Raw genomic sequence first — 25145 nt, 5'->3', positions numbered from 1 at the left:
TGAGTTAATAAAGTAAAAGAACAATGAGGCAGGACAGATCAAGCATTCTCCACAACAGAAATTCCCCATTGTAGAATTCTATTTATCTCTATTTCAGCTGTCAGGGCAGGGAAATAAATTGTCTTTTCAAAGGTTATGATTTCTTTAGGAAACCACCCAATTGAATGTCACACTTTCTGATAGTCCTTTTCATCCTCTTTGCAGCTGTTAGAAATGGTGTCATTTGAGAGGTGATAAGTAGGAATTTTAAGGATGAAATCATGTACTTATTGGGCAATATAACCTCTTCTCTGTTGTCCTGACAGTTATAATTGCCAGAGTTTCCTGTTTCAGATTCCTTAGCTTTGTGGGAGTGTTGGAAGCAGGAAGGGAGAATTTTAGATAATTTGATTCAAAACCATTCATTGTGTTAGCTGGACTGTGTCTCATTGTCTGTAGCTTAATTTCTTTTAAAGAGTCTGGAGGTGTTTATGCCTGTCTTATCCAATATATTTCAGTTGCTTCTGTCATATGGATATAAACTTGGGGAGCTTCAAAGAAAATCATGATTAAACTTATATTATAAGACTCTTACCCATTTGACCATATTTTTGTTCTTATTGTTGTTAAATCATGTCCATATTAGCTGATTATACTAACCTGATTATGGTGTAGTTCCTCTATAGTGAAGTTCCTCCTCTGGGCTGTTCCCCAACTCCCACGCTCAGGTTTGCAGGGTTAGTGTTTGAGGGTACAATTGTCTTTGTTTCTAGGTCTAACCTAGAGTTCTGTACTCCTGTCACTGACTCTTGAGCTAATGGTATACTTCTCTTTAGCAAACAACCAGTAGACAAAACTAGCTTTTGGCAAATAGATTTACTTAAATTGCATAACAAGAATAGTAGCAACAACAGATTCCTTTTATAAACCTGGGATATACGCTTATACAAATACATAAATTTCATGGGAAGTGTGGGCTCAAACATAAGAGTACAGTGAGTTACAAATGTAGTATACATATGTAGCCAAGACTACTAAGAACTCCTGATAATACAATATTTGCAAGTCTTTATCTTCTTGTTGTACAGTCTTAGATGGCTCTCCTTAGGTACAGCATCTCTGCTACTTAGGTGTATTCCTCTCTATGGTCAGATTCTTATTTTCTTCAGGGGATGTGCTCCTTGAAACTCTATCCTACCTTAGGTGATTGTCTTTCTATATCCCTGTATATCATCATCGCTGTGTGTAGAGTGTGCCGGTATATCTATATCTATATCTATATCTATATATATATATATATATATAGAGAGAGAGAGAGATATAGATATATATACATCTATATCTATATCTATATCTATCTATATATACATCTATCTGATGATGGTGAATGTAGGATATATATATATACCTACATCTATCTGATGATGGTGAATATAGGAGATAGAAATTCCCTCTCAGAACCCATCCCCTACCCTATTCACAGAAGGTTTTTTAAGAGTCTGCTTCTTGGCAGTAAAGTTTGCAACCCTACATATTCATTTTGACTTGATGACCTAAAATCCTCCAAACATGGATAAGTTGTTTATTTATCCAGTCTTTTGGTATATTCCCTTTTTAAATTCAATTTGAAAAGTGCTTATATATCATGAAGGACTCAATATATAGTCATAGAAATTATAATGAAAGAAGGAATGGATGAAAAAGTATGTATAATCTCCTTTACTATGAGACAGGCACTCTGCTAAGATTTGGGAACACAAATACAAAAGGAAAATAAAACTTCTGTCCTCTCAGAGCTTACATTCAAATGGGGTACAACATGCATGCATACAAAATAGAATAAACTAAGTGAATAAGAAATGTATATACAGAATGCTATTAGAATGTCAAAAAATGAAATATTTTGAGGTGGTAGAGATCATAGAAGGTTTTTTGGAGAAACTGGCTCTTGCTGTATGTCCTGCTGAAGGAGGGATAGAATTTTACCTTGAGGAGATGGGTCAAGGGAAATGGCTAGGGTAATTCTTCTGTCCTCAAAAGGTATTATTGTGCATGGCAAAGTTTAGTTGAGGAGTATTTTTCCTTGTCCCTAATGGAAAGGAGAAGAGTTGATTTCTTCTAGACCAGGGCTTCTTAAACTTTTTCCACTTGCATCCCTTTTTTACTCTAGTAATTTTACGTGATGTAGGGTATATAGGTATATAAAATAGGTATACATAGCCTTTTACTGTTGCCAAATTTTTGTGAGCCCCACATTTAGTTATGTGATCCCATATGGAGTCACAACCCACAGTTTAAGAAGCTTTGTTCTAGACTGTGCCTTGGTCTACCCACAAGGCTCGATGTTGGCTATTAACTTCCCCTTAGCAGGTCCCTTCTTTCCTACCTAGAGGTAGATTGACATATTTAAAATTAAAGCAGCCTAGCATGCTACAAATAAAGAGATTAGCTCATGGTTTTAGCTCAGGTAATTTGTACCAAATCCATGTGGTTTCGTTTCTTTACAAAGTTAAGTTTTTTTGTTTTTGTTTTTGTTTTATTTTTGTTTTTTAGTTTTTAAGAGATTAGTAATATTCTAAAAGGCTCAGTTCTCTAGTTCAAGGGAATAAATGACTGCTTTGCTTAAATTAAGGATTCCTAACTTGTTTAAATTCTGTTTATTTAAATAATCCTGTACTCCTCCTTCATATGCCATTTCCCTGTGGCAATTAAACTTATATACCTAAAAATCAATCAAGATCATCTTATCTGTAGTTAGAAAAGAGTGTATATAAAGTATATTAAAACAGTAAGGAACCAAGAACTTTGGAGTTAAATGTTTGCCTCTTTTTCATGGAAAAGACAGGAAAAAGAAAAAAAAAGAGCCAGTTCAGCAGTATTTTTGGATTTCTCTCCTGTTTTTTTTCCCAGGCTACTTAAAAACTCCTGTACTACAAAAACTCTGAGACACTGGATGACATTTTCTAGGGACCCATGCAGATATTTCCTGGAGACTCATTCTGCTTGCAGATATCAGCTTCCAAATGCCTTTATACATTTTTTCCCCTTTAGAATCACCTCCTCATGGCATTTAAATTAAGGTACTTGTGCATAATATAGGCTAGGTCTCAATGGGTGCAGATAATGATTCTCCCTAAAGTTATCACATTATTTGAGTTTTCACTGCGTAGTTCCCTTGGACTGAAACCGCTTACCATATTTTATAAAATTATAATGTTGGAGAGTATAAATTGAATTCATGTGACCACTTTAAGGAATTCATTTTTCACACTAATTAGGACATACCTTTAATGGAGGTAGCCAGCCTATGTTGCATGGTATAAGGAGATAAGCAATCATAAGGTTTGGGTTCATTTTCCATTTGTTCCATTAATTTAGGGTAATTTAGCTTAAGTTTGTAAGTTTAGGCTAGTTGTTTATTCACTGTGAGCCTCATTGTCCTCAGTTATAAGATTAAGAATTTTAATTAAAGTACTAAGATACCTTCTAGTTTTGAAAATTTACAGTTTAATTGGGGGTAGCTCATTTTGGTTTTGTAACACCTATGAGAATATGGTTTCAGGTCCTTAAATTCTGTACCCAATATACTTAAGAGAAGGCATCTAACCCCACCATATTTTGTTAGATCAGTATTTCTGGTTGATGGCAAAGAACTGTTGGATGGACTTTAATTAATTAATTTATTTATATATCTTAATCTTAATATGGACGACTTTTAGGACATGTGATTTGTGACAGTCCTGACCAGGTATCATTTAATTATATTACAAAAGATTGGAATCTAGTGATATGAGGTTGGAAAGAGGGCAAAGTTGTTATAATAGTCTTTTAGTTTGTCCCCCTGCCTCAAGCCTTTCCTCCTTCCAATCCATCCTGTACTTACCTCCAGTTAGATTCTGGAGGTACAAATCTGACCTTGTCATTTTCTTTTTCTTTAACGCTTTTCTTCCCCTCCAGTTTACAAATTCCTTTCTTTGGCATATAAGGATATTCACAGTGTTGGTCCAATCTTATTCCTCTTTAGGCAGTCTGTGCTTTAACCAAACTGCTACTTGCTGTTTCTTCCTACACAACACTGCCTCACCTGTCCTGTGTTTTTGTACACATGTTGAATCCTTTGTGGAATGTACTCCCTCAACTTCACCTAGTTCCATCTTCTACATGAAACTTTTCCTGAACCCTCTAGTTGGTAGCACACTCCAAGCACCTTGTATTCAGTATGTATATCCCTACATATATTAATATTATCTTTCACATTTAAATATAAGGTTCTGGAGAATGTAAGCTTCTTCATTTTTTCCTCAGCATTTTGCACAGTACCTGACACATAATTAGAGCTTAATAAGAATTTGTTGATTAATTGAATTCCTGTTTTTCAAGTAACAGGCCAGTGGATGTATAAACCATAGAATGAGTCCATCAGTACATGTATCTTTTATAGAAAGTATGGATGGATAATAACTTGAGCCTAGAGTTCAGAAGTCAGCAAATAAGTTTGCTTTTGGGAAACTATATATTTAATGAACCTAAGTATACCCCCAGAACAAAGTCCTGTCCTTTAAATCATCATATTTCCATGATGGAATATGAATACAAATCATGGACTATTATAGTTTCTAAATATTTGAATTTGTAAATTACCCAAAGGACATAGCCTGCAACATTATCAACAGAAAATTTCAGGGAACAAATGACCTGAAGTATACCATTAAAAATATGTTTCAACAGTTTCAAGACTGCTGCCAAGATGGCAGAGAGAAACCAGGAAGTTGCCTGAGTTCTGAGTTTCCCTCAAAAACAACATTAACTCAAGCCTCTAAACAGATTCTGGAATTGCAGAACTTACACAATCGTTCAGCTTGAGAAAATTTAGAAGACTTCAAGAAAGGTCTGTCTCACTTGGATGAAAGGTGAGGCATCACAGCTCAATGCAGAGGGGTTCTGGGGAATTCAGCAGAAGGCTCCTGGCTACAGCTCAGATCAGTACCTGAATCTGCTTGGTCCTGCCTCACCAAGCTGGTGGCACAGCAGGCCATTTGTGAGACCCGCCATCCCTGGCTCAGAGGGCAAATTGTGAAATAGAGAACCATCCACAAGATGGGCCTGACTTGGCCAAGCCATCCCAGCCCAGCGAGCAAGCCACAGGGGCCTCAGAGCAGAAAGCCGGTGACGAGGCCCCTATTCCCCAGCACCAGAAGCTTGCAACAGTGGCCCCTGTGCCCCCGAAGCAGACCTTAACTTTATAAGTTTTAAAATAGTTTACAATATGAGTAAGAAACAGAAAAGTACCCTTACCATTGACAGCTTCTATGGTGAAAGGGAAGACCAAAACAACCTCAGATGAGGACATTGCTGTCGAAATGCCTACAGGTGAAGGCTCAAGGGAGAAGATGAATTGATCTCAAGACCAAAAAGCCTTCTTGGAAGAGCTCAAAAAGGATTTTAAAAATCAAATTAGAGGTAGGAGAAAAAATGGGAAAAGAAATGAGAGTTACATAGGAAAATTATGAAAGAGTCAACAGCTTGGAAAAGGAAGCACAAAAATTAACTGAAGAAAACAATTCCTTAAAAAATATAATTGGCAAAATGGGGAGGAAAACAGGCCAAATGGAAAAGAACGTGCAAAAGCTTACTGAGGAAAATAATACCCATGAAGCAGAATCAAAAGATTGAAAAAAGAAAAAAAGAAAATGTGAAATACCTCATTGAAAAGACAACTGATCTGCAAAATAGATCCAGGAGAGATAATTTAAGAATTGCTGGACTGATAAAAAAAAAAAGAGTCTAGAAACCATATTCCTGGAAATTATCAAGGAGAACTGCCTTGATATTGTGGAATCAGAGGATAATATCGTCAGTGAAAGAATGCACTTCAGCAGCTAGGTGGTGCAGTGGATAGGCTGCTGACTCTGGATTCAAGGGGATCTGAAATTCGATCCAGCCTCAGACACTTGACACTGGCTGTGTGACCCTGGACAAGTCACTTAACCATCATTCCCCTGCAAAACAAAACAAAACAAAAAACAAACAGAAACAAACAAAAAAAGAAGGAAAAAAACCACAGATCACCCTCTGAAAAAAAGACCCCCAAAGTAAAACTCCAAGGAATATTGTAGCCAAATTGTAGAATTATCAGGTGAAGGAAAAAATGCTACAAGCAGCCAGAAAGAGACAATTTAAATATCATGGAGCCACAGTCAGGATTACACAGAACCTGGCAGCTTCAATAGTAAAGGATCACAAGGTTTGGAATATGATAGTCTAGAAGGCAAAGGAGCTTGGATTACAACCAAGAATCAACTCCCCAGCAAAATTGAGGATTATCTCTCAGGGGAAAAGATGGACATTCAATGAAATAGGGTAATTCCAAGGATTCCTGAAGAAAAGACCAGGATTGAACAGAAGATATTTTCTTTTTTTCTTTTTTTTTTGGCAACTTTTATTTTATTTTTCCAGTTGCATGTAAAGGTAGTTTTCAACATTCATTTTCATAAGAATTAGAGTTCCAATTTTTTCTCCCTCCCTCCCTTTCCTCCCCACCCTCCTTAAGACTGGAACCCATCTGATATAGGTTATATATGTAAAATCCACAAGTGCTCTTTGATGTTTGTTGTTTTTTTTTTACTCTGTGTTCAATCAATATCAGTTCTTTCTCTGGAAGTTGATAGCATGCTTCATCATTAGTCCTTTGGGATTGTCTTGGATCATTGTACTCCTGAGAGTAGTTAAGTCATTCACAATTGCTCATAGTGACTGCTGTCACTGTGTAAGATGTCTTCCCAGTTCTGCTCACTTCACTATATATCAGTTCATATGAGTCTTTCCAGGTTTTTCTGGAATCATCCTGCTTATCATTTCTTATAGCACAATATTATTCCATTGCAATCATATATCACAGCTTCTTCAGTCGTTCCCCAATTGATGGAAATTCCTTTGATTTCCAGTTCTTAGCCACCACATAGAGAGGCTATACATATTTTTTGTACATTTTTTCTCCCTTTTCTCTTTTTCACAATTACTGTTGTTAACTGCTTCCCTCCATCCTATTCCCTTCCCCATGATATTTACTCTATTATCTATCTACTTTCACCCTATCCCTCTTCAAAAGGGATTGGCTTCTGTATGTCCCCTCCCCCATTTTGCCCTCCCTTCTTTTGCCCCCCCCCATCTTTATCTCTTCCCCCTCCTATTTTCTTGCAGATTACTCCACCCAATCGAGTGTGTATGTTATTCCCTCCTTGAGCCAACTCTGATGAGATTAAGGACTTTGAGCCTATTCTGATGAGTGTAAAGTTCATTTACTGCCCTGCTTCTCCCCCTTTTCTTCCCCACTCCATAAGCCCTTTCCTGTTTCTTTAATGTGGGATTTCACCCATACTACCTCTCCCTTCCCCCTACCCCAGTGCATTTCTCTCACCCCTCAGTTTTACCCTAAAGATGTCATCATGGGGAAGCTAGGTGACAGAGTGGACAAAGCATCCACCCCAGACCCAGGAGGACCCCAGCTCCAATCTGACCTCAGACACAAAACACTCACCCACTGCATGACCCCAGGCATGTCTCCTACCTCCAACTTTTTATGGTTCTCTAAGGTCTTGTATTTGAAAGTCAAATTTTCCATTATATTCAGGTCTTTTCATCACAAATACCTGAAAGTTCTTTCTTTCATTGAAGTCCCATTTTTTTCCTCTGAAAGGTTATATAAATTTTTTCTGGATAGGTTATTCTTGGTTCTAATCCCAATTCCTTTGCCCTCTGGATTATTATATTCTGTGCCCTCTGGTCCTTTAATGCAGAAGCTGTTAGATCTTATGCTTTCTTGACTGGGGCTCCATGGTACTTAAATTGTTTCTTTTTTCACTGCTTTCAATATTTTCTACTTGACCTGGGAGCTCTGGAATTTGACTGTAATATTCCTGGGAGTTTTCCTTTTGGGATCTCTTTCAGGAGGTGATTAGTCTGTTTTCAGTCAGATACTGGTTAAGAATTACATCCTTTAACTATAGACATGGTTAGATACTGCCATAGCTTAGAAGGCCCCATTTAAAATTTTATGGTTTATTGATTTCACATATATTAAGATAATGTTCTTTCAAAATTTTATGGCTTTTATGGTCTAGAAATAAAAACTTTAATTTAGCCAACTCAGTTGTTTGTTAAAGACTGCAGTGTCAAATGTTTCTAATTTGTTTATGCACAGTTGTTCTTCTGTTGTTTTCAGTTGTGTCCAACATTTTGTGATCCCTTTTGGAGTTTTCTTGGCAAAGACCCTGAAGTGGTTTGACATTTTCTTCTCCAGCTTATTTTACAAATGAGGGAGCTGAGGCAAACAGGGTTAAGTTACTTTCCTTGGGTTAGCATTCTATCCACAAAGCCATCTAGCTGCCATGTTATACACAGACTGAATATTTAATGAATAACTTAAAAGTAGTAATCTGAAAAGTAATAAAAAGGAAAGAAAAAAAAGAAGCCAAAATTTAAACTCTTCTTTTCTCTTAGGAAAAACATAAGCACCAATTGGAAGATATGAGGAAAGCTGGACATGAGACTTTGAGCATTATTACAGAGGAATATAAGGTAAAGGTTATAAGCTTCATGAGTTCTTATTTATAGGGATAGTTTAAAAAACTGTATATACGTAACTTAAAAATAAAATTAATTCATTATACATTTAAAACTGCACTTAGTACCATGCTTGGCATAGAAGAGGTACTTTATAAATGCTTGTTGACTTGATTTGAAAATAGTTTTACTAGTAATATACTTATTAATTATTTCTTCTATATTTATATATGCTTTTCGTTTTGTATAATAGTAGTCATAAGAATCATAACATATTACCACCATATATGTATATACATATGTGTTTTTCAGTCATTTTATTAGAATCCAATTCTTTATAACCCCATTTGGGATTTTCTTGGCAAAGATACTTGAGTGGTTTTCCATTTCCTTCTTCAGGCCATTTTACAAATGAGGAAGCTAAGAAAAAACAGGGTTAAATCATTAGCTGAGGGTCACACAACTAGGAAATATCAGAGGCCAGCTTTGAACTCAGATCTTCCTGGCTCTCTATCCATTGTGTCACCTAGATGACCTCATTCACTTGCTATCTTGTATTTATTTGTATTTATACACTTTAAATTTATTCTTATTGCATATATTTATACTTAGCTCCCCCATAGATTATATGATCCTTTAGTATACATTATTTCATTCTTTGTATTTACTCTATTTTCTATCTTATTTTGCCCTATTCCTCCTCAAAAGTGTTTTGCTACTGACTGCCCCCTCCCCCGCTTTACCCTCCCTTCAATCACCCTTCCTTCCTTATCCCCTTCCCCTCCTAGTGGATTACTCCTCCCAATTGGGTGTGTATGATATTACTTCCTTGAGCCCACTCTGATGAAGTTAAGGTCTTTGAGCTAATTCTGTTTTCTTAAATTTTTCTTCTTCCCTCCCTTCTCAACTATGAAATCAAGCAATTCAATATATCATAAATGTGCTGTTATGCAGAACAGCTTCACCTTCCTTGAATGTGTTTTGCTTTTTATAGCTCCCTCCCCCAAACTTCCTTCCCCTCTTCTCCCACCCCACCCATCTCCTTCCCCACCCACTTTTCCACAGGGCAAAAATATATTACCATACCCACTTGAGTATGTATGTTATTCTCTCTTTGGGCCAATTCTGATGATAGTAAGATTCACTCACTGCCCTATTCCTTCCCTCTCTTCCCCTCCCCTCCCCTCCCCTCCATAAGCTTTTTTTCTTGTTTCCTTCATGTGACCTACCTCTCCCAGTCCACCTCCCTTCTTCCCCCTCTCCCAGTCTATTTCTCCTCAACCCTACCCTCAACCCTATTTTAAAGATGTCATAACCTATCAGATTGGCTAATATGACAAAAAAGGAAGATAATAAATGTTGGAGAAGCTGTGGAAAAATTGGAACACTAATGCATTGTTGGTGGAGCTGTGAACTGATCCAACCATTCTGGAGAGCAATTTGAAATTATGCCCAAAGGGCTCTGAAGCTGTCCATACCCTGTGACCCAGCAATAGCACTTTTGGGTCTTTTTCCCAAAGAAATCATAAAAAAGGGAAAAGGACCCACATGTACAAAAATATTCATAGCTGCTCTTTTTGTGGTGGCAAGGAATTGGAAATTGAGGGGATGCCCATCAATTGGGGAATGGCTGACCATGAATATGGATGCTGATTGGACCATACTATTTCTTTTGTTTTTGGTGCTATTGGTTTTCTGTTTTGAGATTTTTCCTTTTAATGTAGATGCTGCCAGATCTTGTTTTATCCTTACTGAAGCTCCACAGTATTTTAATTCCTTTGTACTAGCTGCTTGGAATATTTTTTCCTTGTACTGGGAGCTCTGGAATTTGGATATAACATTCCTGGAGGTTTTCCTTTTGGGATCTCTTTTAGGAGGTGATTGGTAGATTCTTTCAATTTCTATTTTACCTTCTGCTTCTAGAATATCAGGACAATTTTCCCTTACAGTTTCTTGAAAGATGATGTCTAGGCTCTTATTTTGTTCCTGGTTTTCAGGTAGTCCAATGATTTTCAAATTCTCTCTCCTGGATTTATTTTCCAGGTCAGCTGTTTTTCCAAGGAGATATTTCACATTGCCCTCTATTTTTTCATTCAATTGGATTTGCTTTACTGTGTCTTGATTTCTCATAAAGTCACTAGCTTCCATTTGTTCAATACTAATTCTTAGGCAGTTATTTTCATCAGACAGTTTTTATTCTCCTTTTCCATTTGAGTTTTCAAACTGTTGACTTTTTTCTCATGATTTCCCTGCATCACTCTCATTTCTCTTTCCATTTTTTCCTCCCTCTCTCTAAATCTTTCTTCTATCTTTCCTACTTTCTCTTCAAAGTCCCTTTTGAGAGCTTTCCTGACCTGAGACCAGTTCATATTTTTCTTGGAAGCTTTGGATGTAAGGGTCCTGAGGTTATCATCTTCTGAGAGTGCACCTTGATCTTCCCTGTTGCTGAAGAAACTTTCTATAAGTCTTAACTTTCTTTGCTCGTCTTGCTGTCTTTTACTTGACTTTTAACTCCCCGCTGTGGGGGGGGGGGTGCCATGCTTCTAGGCTACACTACTGTCCCCAGCTTCAGAGGGTCCCAGGTGTTTTGGTTTGAGGGAATCAGGTTTTTCCCTCACCTGTCTTGTTCTCTGGTCTGAAGATAACCTCAATCCAACTTACTAAATAACCAACCAACAAAGCTTTCTATGGTGTGGTTCTTAGTTTTGACGAGCCACCGCCCCTACCCCACTTGGGCCTCCTGCCTCTTAGGATTTCTTCCTGGTTCCCTGCTGGGATGGGACAGCTGAATTCCTCCTGAATTCACTGACATCCATGCACTTTCACCCCAGCCAGCCATTCAGCCCTCTCAACAGACTACAAGCTCAGTTCCAGAAGATGCTGGTGCTATAGCTGATTCGGAGGATTGGGGCTTAAGTTCCTCTGGTGTGGCATGCCTGGGGTCTCTGTTGGTGTGATTGCGGGGTTTGACTTTACTCACAGCCCAGCACAGCCCCCTTTAATCTCAGCCTGTATTTTTGTGGGTTTTTCTGCTCCAGGGGTTCTTTCATTGCTTTTTTTGGTGGTAATTATATCGGGAGCTTTGTGGATTTAATGTCTTTCCTTTACCATTTTGGCTCTGTCTCCTCAGCTGTATTTTAAGGCTTTAAGATCAAGCTACATTCTCAGTAAAGTAGACTGATTCTAGAGAAAGAAAAAAAAAATACCATTTTCTAACCATTGAGCCATATTGTCTTAAGCCTGACTTTCAAACTGTCTTCAGTTTCCAACTAGTAAGGTTAGATAACCATCTACTTAATTGCATCTAGTCATCATTTAGGATAAATCTCTAGAAAGACATGAAATCTAATGTTATATGAGTATTTGATATGGTGAAAAATATTGATTATTGATTAATGTGCTTATTAAAGTTTTTTTTTTAATTTCCTTGTGCTCCAAATTGAAAACGGACCACACCCTCACAGCATTCGGGCACCTTTATTTATAGGCCACAAAAAGTCTTTGGACAGAAAAATTGGCTGTAAAGAAAGGAAAAAAGCCAGCATCTTTAACTTTAACTAGTTATCTGATAAGTTTTGAATGTAGCTGCGAAGATCTTAGCTCCTTATAAAATGGAGGGAACAAATTTTTACATAGCAGGGGAATCAATCACCACTCTGTGTTTTTCACAAAGGTATTATATGAATTTTATAAATGTAGAGTACTAGGCCATAGAATTAAAACATTACCATTTGGGGGCGGCTAGGTGGCACAGTGGATAGAGCACTGGCCCTGGATTCAGGAGTACCTGAGTTCAAATCCGGCCTCAGACACTTGACACTTACTAGCTGTGTGACCCTGGGCAAGTCACTTAACCCCCATTGCCCTGCAAAAAACAAAACAAAACAAAAAAAACCCATTACCATTAGTTTATTTGATTTAAACGAAAATCTGTCCTAAAAGAAATAAAGTGGTCTGAATATGTGTTCTTCTATAATAATTATTATGGTAATTAGGATTTAACAGTAAAAAGATTTGGTGTTATAAAAGACAATAGCCATGTGAACCCAAGAAAAGTTCTATCTGTCTCAGTTTACTTTTTTTTTCATTTTAAATAGAATTTTATTTTCCAAAATATATATAAAAACAAATTTTAACATCAATTTTTTAAAACTTTGTGTTCCAACTTCTCTTCCTCCCTCCCTCCTCAACCATCCCTATGAGATCAAGCAATTCAGTATGTCATACTCATGAAGTAATGCAGAACATCTTCATCTTCCTTGAAAGTGTTTTGCCCTTCCCTCCTTCCCTTCTTCCCTACCCCGTTATCTCCCTCCCCTCCCTCAGGGCAAAAATATATTACTATACCTACTTGAGTATGTATGTTAGTCCTTCTTTGAGCCAATTCTGATGATATTAAGTTCACTCACTCCCCAACTCCTTCCCCCTCTTCACCTCCCCTCCATAAGCTTTTTTCTTGTTTCCTTCGTGTGAACTACCTCTCCTCAGACCATCTCTCCCCTCGCCCTCATCCAGTCTATTCCTGCTACACCTCAACCCTATTTTAAAGATGTCATCATGGGTTAGTTAGGTGGCACAGTGGACAAAGCACCAGCCCTGGACCCAGGAGGCCCCAAGCCCAAATCCGGCTCCAGACACGAGACACCCTACTCTGTCTGCCCCACAAAAAAACAAAACATAAATGCTTTACAGATATCATCCTTTTATATTCAGTTCAGACCTGTGTCTTCTGTGAATTCCTTACTGAGATAGTTCTTATGAGTTTGAAGTATTATCTTCCCATGTAGAAATGTAAATAGTTTGATCTTTTAATATCCCTCATGAAGTCTTTTTCCTGTTTACCTTTTTATGCTTCTCCAGGGTCTTGTATTCCAAAGTCAGATTTTCTATTCAGTTCAGGTCTTTTTTTTATCACAAATGCCTGAAAGACCTCTTTCTCATTGAAATCCCATTTTTTTCCTCTGAAAGATTATGCAAAGTTTTGCTGGGTATATTATTTTTGGCTGTAGTCCCTGTTCCTTTGCCCTCTGGAATATCATATTCCATGCCCTTCGGTTCTTTAATGTAGAAGCTGCTAGATCTTGCTTTATTCTTATTGGAGCTCAACAGTATTTGAATTCCTTTTTTCTAGCTGCTTGCAACATTTTCTACTTGACCTGTGAGTTCTGGAATTTGGCTATAATATTCCTGGAGGTTTTCCTTTTGGGATCTCTTTCAAGAGGTGATTGGTGGATTCTTTCAATTTCTATTTTAGCTTCTGCTTCTAGAATATCAGGGTAATTTTCCCTCACAATCTCTTGGAGGATGGTGTCTAAGTTTTTGTTTTGGTCATGGTTTTCAGGTAGACCAATGATTTTCAAATTATCTCTCCTGGATTTATTTTCCAGGTCAGCTGTTTTTCCAAGGGGATATTTTACATTGCCTTCTATTTTTTCATTCAATTGGATTTGCTTTACTGTGTCTTGGTTTCTCATAAGGTCACTAGCTTCCATTTGTTCAATACTAATTCTTAGGCAGTTATTTTCATCAGACAGTTTTTATTCTCCTTTTCCATTTGGCTTTTCAAACTGTTGACTTTTTTCTCATGACTCTGCTGCATTGCTCTCATTTCTCTTTCCATTCTTTTCTCCCTTTCTCTACATCTTCCTTCTCTTTCTCCTACTTTCTCTTCAAAGTCCCTTTTGAAAACTTCCATGGCCTGAGACCAGTTCATATTTTTCTTGGAAGCTTTGGATGTTGGAGCTTTGACCTTGTTATTATCTTCTTCTTCTGAGGTTGTGTTGTGGTCTATCTTACCCCCAAAGAAGTTTTTGATGGTTTTCTGCTTTCTCTGCCTGCTCATCCTGGCTTACTATTTCTTGGCTTTTAACCCCTTCTTAAAGTGTGGTGCTGCTTCCAGGACACACTGTTTGAGCTGCAGTGTTGCCCGGGGGATGTTTGGGCTTCTTCTCAGCCTGCCTGGCCTTGCTTTTATTTGATTTTAAACTCTCCACTGGTGGTGTGGGGTGGGGATGTGGGGGCAGCTGCTCCTCGGCTCTGCTCCTATTCCCAGTTTCAGAGGATCCGAGGTGTTTTGGTTTGAGGGGGGCAGGTTTTAATCTTGCCTGGCTTGTTCTCTGGTCTGGAGATAACTTCAAGCTTACTTACTAAACAACCAACCAGCAAAGCTTTCTGTGGTGTGGTTCTTAGCTTCAATGAGCCTGCTCCCCTGCTCCCCTCCCCCACCTGCGCCTCCCGCTGTTCAGGATTTCTTCCTGGTTCTCCCCTGGGGTGGGACAGTTGAATTCTTCCCCCCAGTCCACTGGTACCCCTGCACTTACCCCCTGCCCCCCCCAGCCAGCCGTTCACCCTGACCACACACTCAGTTGCAGAAGACTCTAGTGCTGCAGCTGATTCGGAGGCACTGGTGCAAATTCCTTGGGTGGGTGTCTTGTGTGTCGGCCCGATTGCAGGGTTAGGCTTTACTCGTAGACTAGCATGGCCCCCTGAAATCTATCTATAGCTGGAGAAAACTCTCAGCTCGTATTTTTGTGTGTTTTTCTGCTCCAAGGGTTCTTTTATTACTATTTTTGGGGTGATCGTATCAGGAGCTCTGTTCATTTAATGTCTTTGCTCTGCCATCTAGGCTCCACCCTTCTCAGTTGAATTTTCTGTACTAGAGCTTACTTTCCAGGGTAGTGAGGATCACATGAGTATAAAGTGCTTAGCATAAGGCAAATGTTATATAAATGATTCTCTGTGTAAAGTATAGAGCAAAAGCATATGTAAATAAAGAACACCTGATGATTGGTAATTGGGATTGTTTGCGAGCATACATATATATATATATATATTCCTAAGGTTTTAAGGTATTATGTGCTTCTAAAATTTTCTTATAGTGTATAATTTGTTAAACAATTGTATCAGCTATGGTGAAAAAGCAATTTCTACTAGGGTTGACAAAGTGGAAGGTTGTTATTGCAATATTGAATTGATTGGTTATTAAACTAATACTAAAGTATCTAAATAACTAGTAAGCTGTGAGAAAGATATTGCTGTTTTGACCTGAATTTATTGATATTAAGCAATAGTTAAATTAGTGTCTGAATTTGATATATATAAGACATACTAGTGATCATTGGTAACTTATATCACCTTAATAGGAAATAGGAGACTACCTATGATTGATATTTGGAATTATAATATGTGTAGGAAAACATGTAGAGTACTTGAGTCATCTCAAAGATTTAAAGGAATTCTAAGGGCAATAACCTCTGTGGTTGAATGGGACACCTTCTAGTCTTTTCCCAGTATGCAATTTGGGATTGTTTACACTCATTTAACCATTGCTTCTTATTGGGCATCTCAAGGCAGATTCCTTTGTGTAGTGCTAACTCAGGGATGAAAAACATCAATTTAACGTGAGTACAAGCATAGTTAATGCTTGCTACATAGCGTATATGAACCTTGAGAAGTGAGTTCACTTTTAGTACTGATTATTGGAGCTTGCTATTTAAGACATGGGATTATTCTGAGTCTGACTCCAGTTATGATCATCAAGGAATGTTGAATCATATGGCCCATGATGCCAGCAACCCTATGGGGTTTTTACATGTTTGTACTGCAGGTGGAGTTCTCTTGTGAAAGGCTGGGAGATCAACTGTTTGGCAAAGGCCTAGGTAGGCGTCTCCTGACTCAGTTTCCCCAAATATTAAACTCTCCCAACTGGCTAATTTTAAGCCTGGCACATTGCATTGACTGCAGAACTTCTGCCTGGAACAGACATGGAGTATTATTCCCTGACAGCTTTGACTCTCTTTTATGCCAGGTTCCTATAATCATGTCACTAGATCAGCATGAACACAATACTGGGTGTTCATCGCTAGGTTAATACTATAATATCTGGGTGAGATGCAGGTATAAAAGCTAATTTGACCAGGAAATTCTAGTCCTTTTCAGAATCTAAACAACTAAAGTACATAGGCATCTAGCTTTGCCATCTGTCTGTTATTGGTTAAGCATTTTAAAACTGAATCAAATATCTTGAGCTAGTTTTGAAGAAAAGAATTTTAATGCAACCAGTTTTCTTAGAGGGGGTAACATAGAATATTTTGTTACACCTAAGGAAAGATCAACTTTAAGTTTATTATGTAATGTGGAAATAACACCTGTCTGTGAAGCATGTCCTATAATACAAACATAGTTTATTATGGACAACTTATTTGACATGCATTTTTTTGAAACTAATTGCTAAAATGTCATTCTATTTCTATGTGACCAGCAGATAAGTGTCATTCCTAAAGGAGTACCTATTTCCAAATATTTTATTCTCACACATACACATACACACACACACACACACACACACACACACACACACACACAACCTGAAAAATTTGAATGAGTAGTGTAAAAGTTAAAGCCTCAGACTATTAAATATAAAGACAATTAAACTTTTCTAAGAAAAACTCCATAGGTTTTTGTTTGTTTGTTTTTGGTTTTTTAAGAGAACTAACTACAACACAGTCTGTAGCAACAATGGTTAGTCAAAGGTTAGAGTGTTCAATTTTGGTGAATCTTAAGGTGTTAGATCTAGAACTGGAAAATTATCTTTCAGACTGTCTAATTGAGAATCGTCTCCCTTTAGATGAGGAAAGTAAGTTCAAAGGAAGTTGTTACTCATCCAATGTCATATGGGTAGTAAGAAACAGAGGCAGGATTTGAACCTAGATTGTCTGACTCTACTGTCAATCCTCTTTCCACTGTACCACCTATCCATTTATAAAGTTATAGATTCATAAATTTAGAGTTAGAAGAGACCTTAAAGGTCATAGAGGCCTATCTCCTCTTTTTTATCTAAGATGAAATTGAGGCAATGGGTAGTTAGATGATGTGCCCAGGGCCACATACCTAGTTAAGTATCTGAACTAGGATTAGAATTCAGACCTTCTTCAGACTCGTGGCCTTGATAATGATGAATAAAATAAGACAACCTTTAGATTAATGGTTAAAATACGTTGTTGTTCAGTCATGTACAAATCTACTTGACCCTATTTGGAGTTTTCTTGGGAAAAATACGGAGTGGTTTGCCATTTTCTTCTACAGCTCATTTATAGATGAGTAAACTAAGGCAAACATGGTTAAATGACTTTCCCAGAGTCACATAGCAAGTGTCTGAGGCCACATTTGAAACTCAGAAAAATGACTCTTCCTCACTCTAGGGCCAGCACTGTATCCACTATGCCACCTAACTGCCCTAAAATCCTTTTTAGACTTTAATCTTTACTCAAGGCTTAATTTTTTTATACTTCCCCCGCCCCCTGCAATTTTAGAAAGACTGTTGCTGAATTACAATGTCAACAATGTCAGAAAGAGTCAAGGTTGCAAAAGAAAGTTAATTCCCTGAAAAATGAGTCTGGTTTAGAAACTATGAAGATAATTGTCTTCCCCTCCCCCCCCCCAATTTTAAAGTGCATCTTAATGTGTGTTGATTCCCACCAAGCAAATCTATTTTCAAAACAGATTATTTAAGATTTGGCCCATTTTCTATGTCTGCTCAAATGTTCCAGAGATCTGTTTTCTATAAGACATGTCTGTTTCAGCTTACTTTTGCAATTATGAGTAGTTTATTACCCAGATACGGTTTTTTAAATGGCATATTTTCTGTTTTACTATGTTATCTATATGTTCATATAGATACATATATGTTATATATGTTCAACCCATATTTTGTAATGGAACGATATACAATCTATTTCTATATATGTATTCATATATGCATGTACAGATACATATGTAAACCCAATGTAATATAACATATGTGTGATGTAATATAACATATATGCAATGCAGTATAATACTGGGAACACAATGTGAGTAATATACATTGGGGGGAGGGAAACAAGATAACAAAATTTTATCTGAACTGAGGAAGTAGGTGGGTATAGCTTCTTGAAATGCTAATTTGGTTTCTTTGGATTGGTGGTTGTGGTAGTGTTTTTTAGTATAGGATTGATACGTTTTAACCTTTACACTGCTCACTTGCATCTGTCTGAGTTCCCTGATTTTATTGTTTATTTTTGAATAGTTCTTGAGGTTCTGACTTGTGCTCTTTGATTTCTATGTCTTAAGATCAGGGGTGTGAAATTCCTGGGGGGTAGGTTTTTTTTTATTATTAAATGTTTAAAATTGCTCAGAGTTTCCATCTGCTTTTACTTGATTTGTGGTCTTGAAGATCATGCTTGGCCCATGGGATATTACAGTGTGCCGAGAGGATGTGGAGTTTTGTCAGCCAGTGAAATATGTCTGGATTTTTTTTTTAGCAGCTTTCATATGCTTCTCATCCTGTGTGGTCCCCACAAACCTGAATTTATATTTTACAGAACTGCTTACCCTCTTTATCTTCCTCTATGACTTAGTCTTTTCTAAAGAGAAGGTGTGTGAAGAGGGCATGTGAGCCAAAAAATTATAATCCTGGCTCAGAGCATTTATAGCCAAGAAAGTTAAAGGAGTATTATGTGTGATGTGCTTCAGGACATTAAAATGTCTGCCTTTTTGGTGCCATGGATCTAAGTTTCTGATATGCATAAATGTAAAAGTAACTTTTCAGCCTGTCTGAATTTTCTCATACCAACTAAGGATTTTAAGTGTCTTCTCAGTTCAAATGCCTTTTTTCTTACTTGTTTTCAGGCATTACTACAAACTACAGTTAAGCAACAAGAAGAATCTATTGAAAAACAGTATATTTCTGCTATTGAGAAACAAGCTCACAAGTGTGAGGAGTTGCTTAATGCTCAGGTAATAAAAAATCACAGCTCCATATACACACATTGTTATTCACCTTAATCTCTCTTCTCCTACCCTTGGCACTTCCTCTACCTCAGCACACACATACTTGAGCTCCTGTCAATTTATAGGTATCTGTTTTCATGACACTTTCTTAGGTTGTTTTTCATGTTTTTCTTTTGGAAAAATAAGTTCTAAGTCAAATTGTATACTTTTCATGATATACTTGTAGTAGTACTAGCATTCTATATAATATGTGGGGATCAAAATAATATGTTGATCCTGATTGCTAATTTCTGGTATTTGCTAAATTGCATAAAGAGAAGAGAAGACACACAAAAAAGTTAAGACAGCTAATTTCTAGTGTTTTTGCATTTACATAGGATCATATCTAGAGACTAAAATTATTAAGGACAGAAACTTTTCTTGACTTTTGATTCTCAGTTATTTGTTGTCATTGTTGTTTCCATATTTGCATAGTTTTCATCTGCAAGACTTTTTCCTTGGCTTAATATTTTATAAAGTTTAAAGTTCCTACTGACTATACAGTTATCATATAAACTTAACAGCTTTTATGAATATGTAATAATCAGTGTGTGGAATATAATAGGAAGCCTCACAACAGTTTGGAGAAAAGTGACTTGATAGATGAAAATTATCAGTGTGAAATAGTGTGACTTCTTTTTTCTTGTATAATCTTAAAGAACAAACAAAAGACAGGGGTCAATGAACACTTCCTTGTTCAAAGAAATATGAAAACTGGAGTTTCTTAAGGATTGGTTGGAACTGGTCATATTTAATATTGTCATAGCGTTTCCATGAATAATCTGAATGATGAAACACACAACAAAATCTCCTCATTTGAAAATTACATTCACTTCTTGGATGGGAAAATACCAAGCTTACAAGGATAAACTATAAATATTTAGAAAGACTGTGAATGGATAGGAAAATAACAAATGAGCTACAGTCCAGACAGCAGTAAAGTAATACTGTAATTAATTGATTGACGAATGTAAATAGATTGCATGTCATTATTACTATAGTTTCTTATATTGCAAGTTATTATACAATTATAAGGTATGTTTTGAATGTGCACTTCCCTGAAATCCAATGACTCTTCAGCCTGTTGATAGAAAATATTTGGGGGCAGACATCTCCAGAATTTGTTTGGGATAAATGGCCTATAAATTTGTGAAATGGCCTATAAATAGCTTAGAATTAGAATAATGGAATTACTGGATTTTGAGTTTGGAAGAAACCTTAGAAATCATCTCTTCTAACCCATACCTAATAAGTTAATTCATTTCCACTGGACAATATCAAATGGGGATCCTTGAAATGCTAAGAATATTTAGCCTTAAAAGAAAAATCTAAGGGAAGAAATATTATTTCTCTCTTCTGATATTTACAGTATCATAATATGAAAAAGAGATTAGATAATTTTGCATAGTTAGTGAGGATATAAATAGGACCATTGGGTTTGTTAGTCATTATTAGTGGAGTAGTAATAGTAGTAGTATAGTAGTAGTAGTCTTCACTAACAGTGAGAACATACTAACATTCCAAATTGTTTCCAAATTTCTTGCCTCAAGTGTTAGTGAATTCCCTTTCACTGGAGATATTCAAGTAGAAGCCAGAAACCTTTGGCTAGGAATGTTGTAGAGGGAGTTCTGTCAACTGTTGCAGGCTTCTGTTTACTGGAATTAGAATAGAATTGTATGGAGACTTTAGTCATTTATTTCAAATAGAATTCCACAAATTCTGTTTCATTTTATTTACCAATTAGACTATAGTCTTCTTGAAATGAAAGACTGACTTTTGTATTCCCATTGCTTAGCATAGTGCCTGGTACCTAATAGGCACTTAAATGAATGACAGCTAAAACCTCTCAGGTTTAATCAATATGCTGGGGAAACTAGAAATTTGGCAAAAATTAGGAAAAACAGTGATGTTCTATAGATATCTTTCACTGATTGATAAATTGAGCATTTATATCAAGAAAATTCTCAATTGCTACAAACTAGGCCTTAATTTCTTGTTTTGTTGATTATCTAGACTTAAGAAAGTAGAGAAAATGTTAATAATGAAGATTTAACTTAAAAGTGTATTATGTAGGGGGCAGCTAGGTGGCACAGTGGATAAAGCACTGGCCCTGGATTCAGGAGGACCTGAGTTCAAATATGACCTCAGACACTTGACACTTACTAGCTGTGTGATGCTGGGCAAGTCACTTAACTCTCATTGCCCTGCCCCCCCCTCACCAAAAAAAAAAAAAAAGTGTATTAGGTGTACTGAATTCAGGGCCAGGGATCTATCCACAGCGCCACCTAGCTGCCCCGATCCAGCTATTCTTAAAAACAGTTTGGAAGTATATCTTAAATGGCAGTAAACTGCTTATACTTTTTTGTACAGGGACCCAACTACTATACATTTTACCCTCAAAGAGATCAAAAAAATAGGGGGAAAAATGATGTTTAAAAAATATTTATAGTACCTCTTTTCATAGCAACAAAAACCTCTAAAAAAATATTATCGTTATAACATTTGGGAAATGACTAAACAAAATATCTTACATGAATGTAATAGAATATTATTGGACAATGAGAGATTGGGAAATGAAAAGAAAGAGGAAGATCTCTATGAAGTGATGCACAGTGAAGTGAGCAGAGCCAGGAGAATAATTTATATGATGAAAACATTTAAAAAGAACAACTTTGGGACTTCCTGGGCAGAGCCAAGATGATGGAGGACAGGCAGTGACTCCTTGGAGCTCTCCACCAAATCCCTCAAATCTCTTCAAATAATGCCATAAGACAATTTCTGGAGCACCAGAAGCCACAAAAGGACTGGGTGAGATAATTTTCCAGCCAAAGACAGCTTAAAAAGTCAACAAAAAAGGTCTGCTGTACCAGGGTGATAGTGGAGTGCAGATCCAGGTCGCTCTGTGTAGACCCAGCCCCAGAGAATCAAGCCTCCAGAACCTTGGCAGTTGAGGCAGCAGCTACTTCTGGAACTCAGCTCATGGACCAGTGAGGAAGTCGAGTGGTTGGCCGAGGGGAGATTGCAGGGGTTTCTGCTGGCACTGAGGCGGAACTCTGTTGTTTTGCCCATGCTCAGAACCAGGCAGCAATCTTGAGTGGCAGCCCAGGTAGGGGAGGGGCGCAGTTACACCAGAGCTTACAGCCACAGTGAAACAGAATTCTGTTCCCAGGGTTAAAGAGCAAGCAGGCCTGTGGTTACTTACAGACCAGAGCATAGGCCAGTGGAATGTAGAATGTACCTCTCCTTAAATCGTTCCACCTGGGACCCCCTGAATCTTGGAACAGTGTGCCCTGGAAGCAGTGTCCCACTTTAAGAAGGAGTTAAAAGTCAATAAATAGACTGGTAGAATGAGCAGACAAAAAAAGAATGTTGACCCTAGAAAGTTTCTCTGGTGATAAGAAAGATCAAAATACACCCTCAGAAGAAAATAACAAAGTAAAAGCTCCTACTTCCAAAGCTTCCAAGAAAAATATGAATTGTCTCAGGCTATGGAAGTGCTCCAAAAGGACTTTGAAGATAACGTTAGAGAAGTAGAGTAAAAAATGGAAAAAAGAAATGAGAATGATGTGGGAGGGTCATTAAAAAAAAGTCATCATCTTGAAAAGCTAAATGGAAAAGGAGTTACACATGCTCTCTGAAGAAAATAATTGCTTAAGAATTAGGATTTTACAAATGGAAGCTTTATGAGAAATCAAGACACATTAAAGCAAAACCAAAAGAATGAAAAGATAGAGGGCAATGTGAAATATCTCCTTGGAAAAACAGCTGACCTGGAAAACAGATGCAGGAGAGAGAATTTGAAAATTATTAGACTACCTGAAAGCCATGATCCAAAAAAGAGCTTAAACATGATCTTCCAAGAAATTGTTAGGGGAAATTGCCCTGATATTTCAGAAGCAGAAGGTAAAATAGAAATTGAAAGAATCCACCAGTTACCTCCTGAAAGAGATCCCAAAATGAAGACTTCCAGGAATACTATAGTCAAATTCCAGAACTCCCAATTCAAGTAGAAAATATTGCAGGCAGCCAGAAAGAATTAGAGTATGGTGGAGCCACAATCAGGATAACACAAGATCTAGGAGCTTCTACATTAAAGGATCAAAGGGCTTGGAATATGATATTCTGGAGGACAAAAGAATTGGGATTATAACCAAGATTCACCTACCCAGAAAACCTGGGTATAATCTTTCAGGAAGAAATATGGGAATTCATTGAAAGAGAGAACTTTCAGGCATTCATGATGAAAAGACCTGAGCTGAACAGAAAATTTTACTTTCAAATAAAAGACAATAGAGAAGCATAAAAAGGTAAACCAGGAAAAAGAAATCATAAAGAGTATTAAAAGTTTAAACTGTTTACATTCCTACACGAGAAAATGATACTTGTAACTCATTATTAGGGCAGGTGGATGGAGTATATTTAGATAGGGGGCACAGGTGTGAGTTGAATATGAAATAATATCTTTAAAAATTATAATTAAGGAGTGAGAGAGGAATGCACTAGGAGAAAGGGAAAGAGAAGTGGAATGGGGTAAAATATCTCACATAAAAGAAGCAAGAAAAAACTTATTGAGTAGATGGGAAGATGGGGGAGATGTGGGAGAGTGAGTGAGCCTTACTCTCATCAGAATTGGCTCAAAGAGGGAATACCATACACACTTACTTGGGTATAGTAATCTATCTTAACTCTGCAGGAATGTAGGATGGGAAGGAGATAAAGGGGGAGATTGAAAGAAGGAAGGGCATATTTGGGGAGGGGGCAGTCAGAAGTAAAACACTTTTGAGGTGGGATAGGGGGAAAGAAGATATAAAATAGAGTAAATATCATGAAGAGGAAATAGGTTGGAGAGAAATACATTTAGTAATAGTAACTGAAAAAAATTTTGAAGCAGAGGCAAGAGCAATGTAAGATGATGATGATGGTGGTGGTGATTGATGGGTTGATGATAATTGCATGAAGATGAGGATTGATGATGATGATAAATGCATGGTACTTTGCTGGGCTATTGTGAAGACAATTCTTTGTCAAGTATAAGGTACAATATAAATGTTATCTAATACTGTTGAAGCAATAATCAACCTCATGGGTTTATTGTAAGGAAATCTCCCTAAAGTACTATATAAAATTAGTATTAAAAAAATGATGAGCAGGATGCTATCAGAAAAACCTGAAAAGACATACATGAGCTGATACAAAGTGAAATGTACTGTATACAAAATAACAGCAATATTGTAAGATGATCTGCTGTGAATGACTCAGAAGGACTTATGAAAAATGCAGTCCATCTACAGAGAAAGAACTGATGGTATCTGAATACAGATTGAAGCATAATTTTTTTGTTAGTTCCTTTATCTGAAGTTTTGTTTTTGTCTGTTTTCCTTCACAACCTGGCTAATGTGGAAATGTTTTGCATAATTATTCATGTATAACTAATATTGAATTGCTTGAGTGGAGGTGGATAGGGGTAAGGAGGAAGAGAATGTGGAACACAAAGTTTTAAAAATTTAATCAAAATTTGTTTTTACATGTAATTTGGGAAAATAAAAATTCTAAACAAAAAAGAATTATACGTACGTACACACACACACACACACACACACACACACACACACAAGGACAAGTTTGAAAGACTTGAGAACTGTGATCAATACAATGACAACTTGTGATTCCAGAGAACCAAATATAAATTACCCACCTCCTGCCAAAGAGAAGATGTACTCAAAATGCAGAACGAGACCTACATGTTTAGACATGGCTAATTTGCTTCACTTAACTGTGTCAAATCAAATCATACC

At 37.1% G+C, this 25145-nt stretch overlaps 1 protein-coding gene across 3 annotated transcripts in view; it reads left to right on the top strand.

Annotated features, from left to right (window-relative positions):
• Positions 1 to 25145, top strand: part of CCDC91 (coiled-coil domain containing 91) — a 427400-nt gene that overhangs the window by 209196 nt on the left and 193059 nt on the right. For all 3 annotated transcript variants that reach the window (XM_043966436.1, XM_043966437.1, XM_043966438.1), the window contains exons 7-8: positions 8479 to 8556; positions 19210 to 19317. In XM_043966436.1, the coding sequence (XP_043822371.1) occupies positions 8479 to 8556; positions 19210 to 19317 (186 nt within the window). The remainder of the gene's footprint in view (positions 1 to 8478; positions 8557 to 19209; positions 19318 to 25145) is intronic.

Source organism: Dromiciops gliroides, chromosome 5 (genome assembly GCF_019393635.1).
Source record: "Dromiciops gliroides isolate mDroGli1 chromosome 5, mDroGli1.pri, whole genome shotgun sequence".
Classification (NCBI taxonomy): domain Eukaryota; kingdom Metazoa; phylum Chordata; class Mammalia; order Microbiotheria; family Microbiotheriidae; genus Dromiciops; species Dromiciops gliroides.
The sequence above is the reverse complement of the archived record's forward strand: the minus strand, read 5'-3'. Positions and strand labels throughout refer to the sequence as shown.